Source organism: Populus nigra, chromosome 11 (assembly GCF_951802175.1).
Source record: "Populus nigra chromosome 11, ddPopNigr1.1, whole genome shotgun sequence".
Lineage (NCBI taxonomy): Eukaryota > Viridiplantae > Streptophyta > Magnoliopsida > Malpighiales > Salicaceae > Populus > Populus nigra.
This window is the reverse complement of record NC_084862.1, coordinates 14,686,949-14,691,733: the sequence shown is the minus strand read 5'-3', so window position 1 is coordinate 14,691,733 and position 4,785 is coordinate 14,686,949. Positions and strand designations below refer to the sequence as shown.

General features: G+C 35.8%; 1 protein-coding gene across 1 annotated transcript; it reads right to left on the bottom strand.

The window, feature by feature from the left end:
• Positions 1-609: 609 nt before the first annotated feature.
• Positions 610-2,381, bottom strand: LOC133668305 (legumin B-like). The gene is made up of 4 exons (XM_062088079.1): positions 2,051-2,381; positions 1,714-1,964; positions 1,108-1,623; positions 610-999 (listed from the first exon to the last, which is right to left on the bottom strand). Exons 1-4 carry the CDS (start codon positions 2,379-2,381, stop codon positions 610-612), a joined length of 1,488 nt encoding a protein of 495 aa, XP_061944063.1.
• Between the last annotated feature and the right edge of the window lie 2,404 nt (positions 2,382-4,785).

Sequence of the window (4,785 nt, the reverse complement as noted above, 5' to 3'; positions counted from 1 at the left end):
TGTCAAGTATTTACCAGAGGCAATATTGTTATGCAACATCATCTCATTATAGCCCTCTTGGACATAATGTAAGAATAGGGATAATAATTTCATACTATCATCAAGTATTCATCATCATAAAATCTAATTGGATTTACTTATATTTTGATCAAAAAAAAAAAAAAATCTAGTTGGATCAAGTTTTTCATTCGATCCACTTTAACCCACTTTAACCTTTGTTAAATTGAGCAAGAATCTTACTCATCAGGTTAAGTATTTTTTTAAGTACATGACGTAAAAAAAAAAAAAGCACATAAATCAATAATATATACATCAGGTTAATGTCTTTTCATAGATATTTTCTTTACATAAGGGCATATATTTAACATTTTATTTATTTATTTTCCTTTACCTCATAGATGGAAAAGCTTTTAATTTTAATCAAATGGAAAGGAAAAATCATAGCAACGAAAGCAGAACCGACTGAAAAAACAGAGAACATTTTATTTTCTGCATAATACGAGCATAGTACAAGGAACAAAACCAGACCACATTTTATGCCGCTATGTCTTATTTCTTTCTCTGTAGTGATTCATACATAAAGCATCTTGCAATTGCATAGATGCAATCTTAATCCCTTTCATATTTTGATTGACGGGATGCACTAAGAACACTAACTTCATCCCTGTTGTTCTTAAGCCTCCTGGCATCTTCCCTTGAGATCTGGAATGAGTTTGCTACCACTTCGTCAGGCAAGGCCCGGATGGTAGAGACTCGTCCTGCCAATTGACTGATTTGTGCATTGTCATTAGTCTTGAATGATACCCACTCGAGCCCTTGGCTTCCAGCCTTCATCACCACTGCAAAGTTTTGTGGTGCTGTTACTACTTGACCCTTCCGAACTTGTCCATCAAATACTGCCTGTCCATTGTCTCCAACAATCTGAATCCTTCCATTTCCTCCTGTGATATAAATTATGCTGTGGGCATTGATGTTCCAATGTGGTGACATCAAAGCATTCTACAGTACAAGTTCCCATAAATTTGATTTGTGAATTTGTTTTTAATAAGAAAAGGTACTGTAATGTGAAAAAACTAAAATAAATGAAGGTTACATAGATTTTCTTACTGCGTAAAGGACACCTCTCTCAGCGCTAAGCTGGACATGTCGAAGGATGGGGAGATTGAACCTGTTGACAGTAGTGAGGCGTCCGGCACGAGGATTAAACACATCAGCATCTTCTGGATCATTGATGTTGAGCTTCAACCTAGCTGTGCAGAAAGTTTCCTCCACACCGTTGTCCGCATGACAACGACGTGTGCTCCTTCGGGATTCTTGTTGTCTTTCTTCCTCCTCTTGACTCTGTCGTGGACTGATCACCTGAAGTTCATGCTGAGCTCGGACAATGATTCCTCTGTTATCATTTTCGTTCTGCATCCTTCTTGCTAGTTTGGTGTCAATGTTGAAAGCTTCTGCGAGGATTCGCTCGTTGAAACCGCTGAAGACATTGCGAGATCTTTCATGCTGTTCTCTCCGACTTTCGTCATCATATTGGCGTCCATGTTGACCTTCATATTGGCCTCTCTGGTATGAGCTTCTTTGGCTTTGTGATTCTTGTCGTGGGTTTCCAGCCAGGAAAAATTCCTGAAAAGGAAAATTAATGTTTGCTTATGAGAAGTAATCCTTGTTTGCTTATTCTATGACATCGCATGCTTGAATTTTTGTGATTCTTACCCTGAAATCCTGATCAAGCTGGTTGGCAGGATTGCTTGTGTCGAGAAGTTGAACAAGAACGAGAGGTGAATCACCATTGTTATAAAACCAATCAGGAACTCCCGAGGGCAAGGCAACTACATCACCCTCTCTTACTTGTCGAACCTTCTGATGCTGGTCTTCTGAGCTTTCTCTTCGATCTTGAGAAGAATTTCCTGATGATTGGAACGTCTCTGGACAGCCAGGAAATACAGCTCCCTGAATGCCCCTACCTACATTGACACCAAAAAGAAATATTAGTTTAGTGTAGATGGGAAATTTTATCATATTAAGTAGAAATAATTGATTGCATGCATGCCTTGTTCTACGTAGATGAGCTTAGGTGTATTGGAGTATGCAGGCAACAAGAGGCCTCGGTTGTTAATGGTATGACGGATAACTACAACTCCAGCGCACTGAAACTGGTCATCATTCTCGTCCCAAATCTCAGTGACACCAGCCTCTGATCTGATCTTTCGAGCAGGCTCGAGGGCATTGATCCTATCAATTTGACATTCGCTACGTTGAGAGCGTCGTTGCCCCTGCTGTTGCTGGCCATGTCGTGAGGATACTTGCTCTATTTGTGCAAAGCAACAATTGAAGAGAACAAGAAAGCAAAGAGTAAGAGATAACAAAGAACAAGAACCCATGCTTATTGTAGTTCTTCTATGGTGTTGTGGAATTGCAGGGTTTAGTGGGCTGGTATTTATGTGCAAGATTATGGGTTTCGCATCTGGGACGTGGCAATTCGGTCTGCTCAGTTTTTGTTAATACTTTCTGCATGTAATTTTGTCCTTTCTTTGCATGTCTGCAATTCCCTTTCTTGCTTACACATCTTTTCTTTATGGGTACGTGTTGCATAATATAATTGCATTGTTCTAAAATCTTTGTCGTTTATGGCGTGCATCAGGTCGGCTTGAGACTAAGAGAGATGTAGCACAAGGAGTGTGTCAAAAAAGGAATTGATAAAAAAAAAAAAAACAAAGAAATAAGGAGAAAGTTGAATCCATGTTGATGAAAAAGAGGAAAAAATAGTTCCATCCCTCTTCATATTTTTCTTCACCAAGTATATCCAATTGTTAATTAGCAAAGGTTAAGCTGAAGAAAATGATATAGCCAAAGGTAACGCAAAGAGCTCCAGAGATAAAGAAAGAAAGAATTTATAACCCTCGTTGTGTTTTGTAGATTCAGATACAGAATGATGTAATTAACTACTTCACATATACAACTCTCCAATCCTATATGGATTGTTAAAGATATTTAATAACATAAAAAAATTTGAAGCAATATTTTAAACAAGATTTTGAAAAATTCTTTTTACATGATGCTTCTTAATGTCTATTGATCTTATTGAAAATTTTTTTTATGAGCTGAGCATGTCTAAGAAACTTTGTGAATTAATTCCTAAAATATTAGAATTTTTACATGATTTTACTTCTTGTGACAGGTTTTTTATCGAGTTATAATTTTAGAATGAAAACGTGAGCTAAATAAAAGTTAAATTACACATATCAAGATTTTTAGGAAGGTATTATGAGTAGAAATCCGAGTTTGTTTTGACCTTTAATTAGACTTGCAAAATCAGGCTGAAATCCTACTTGCAATAAAATTCTCTGCTTTCACACTATATATTCAAACAAAGATATCTAGAGCTTTAAATATAAAAAACATGCGATTTCAAAGCCCAAAATCATCTACATATTCAGGACTACAACTTTTATGAAGGATGTCAGGTCAGATAAAATCGTTTTGAAAGTGACAATTTGGACGCAAGCTGAAGGACGAGATTGGTCTCCTAATCTAATGAGGAAACTAATGGTGCCGAGTATCTCATTATGTCTGAGAGTATGACATAGAAATGGCGGGAATTAGGATCCAAGAAAGGTGCAAATCAAGCTTCTAACATTCCATGAATGAAAATTATTGTTATATGTATGCTTTCTAGTTTTTTTCAATCCGTAATTGTTGTTAGGGACTAGAATAAGAAGCAAATGAGTTAACTTGATTGTTTCAATTATCACTTTAATTTATTAGGGAGAAATAAGTTAAGTTAAATTGCTCAAGCTTTTTAACGATTGCTTAGAATAATTTCTACAAACTTTTCTCCTAAGACTACTACCGAGTGAATTAAAATTGTTTTTCACTATTAAATTCGTTTAATGATAAGAAATTGATTAGAAAGCTCTATCTAATTAATTTAGTCATAATCTTCTCAATTCCCTTTAGCTTTATGGGGCATCAAATTTATTTGCTTGAATTAAAAGGATGTTTATTTTACTTAATTTGATGATTAATGGTGTTGTAACCCATTTTTGGGTCCCCCACAAAATATATATATATAAAAATATATATATATAGCCAAAGGAGGTTAAGAAGAAATAACAGGAGGCAGAAGCGCTCAGAAAATGGTCGGAAAATTGGTCAATAAGGTTAAAAATACAAAGTTGGGATTTTTTGACAATATATTCTTGGAGAAAGAGAGCCCTGTTGAGAAGGAAAATTTGGAATTTGAGGAGGAAAGCCCAAATTTGGATGTTTATGGACTTAATTGGATTTTTAAATGAATTTATAGGGGATTTGATTGCAAGAAAAATTGATTTTTAAGTCAATTTGGGCTTTAATTAGAAGAAATTTAAGTTCTGGAGCCAAAATATATTTTTTAGGAATTTATTAGGTCAAATCAGGGGCTTAATTGCATAAATATTGAAATTTAAGGGCCAATTAGGGACTTAATTGAAGAAATCCGAAACCAAGGACCAAATTGGAAGAGGCGCGTAAATGGAGGGGCTGGAATTAATTGATTCAGAGATCTAATTGAAGAAATTGGAAGTTTATTGATCAATTAAGGGCTCAATTGCATAATTCAAAGGCCAAGGACCAAAGTGAAAAACGCGGCCAAATATAGGGACGGGGTTCGAATTCGGCAGGGATTCAATTGAAGGGACAAGATAATTGAGGGCCGATTTGAAATTTGGTGCATTCTGGTGCCATTTTTTTAAAATGAAACAGCGCGTTTTATCCAAAACGACGCCGTTTCATACTTAAAAAAAAAAC

What these genes read in the sequence shown, in the direction of transcription:
- LOC133668305 (XM_062088079.1), bottom strand. Translation starts at nt 2,381, where the DNA reads ATGGGTTCTTGTTCTTTGTTATCTCTTACTCTTTGCTTTCTTGTTCTC. An exon ending in GCTCATCTACGTAGAACAAG is followed by an intron (nt 1,965 to 2,050) that starts GCATGCATGCAA and finishes GTGTCAATGTAG; the next exon opens with GTAGGGGCATTCAGGGAGCT. An exon ending in AGCTTGATCAGGATTTCAGG is followed by an intron (nt 1,624 to 1,713) that starts GTAAGAATCACA and finishes TTTCCTTTTCAG; the next exon opens with GAATTTTTCCTGGCTGGAAA.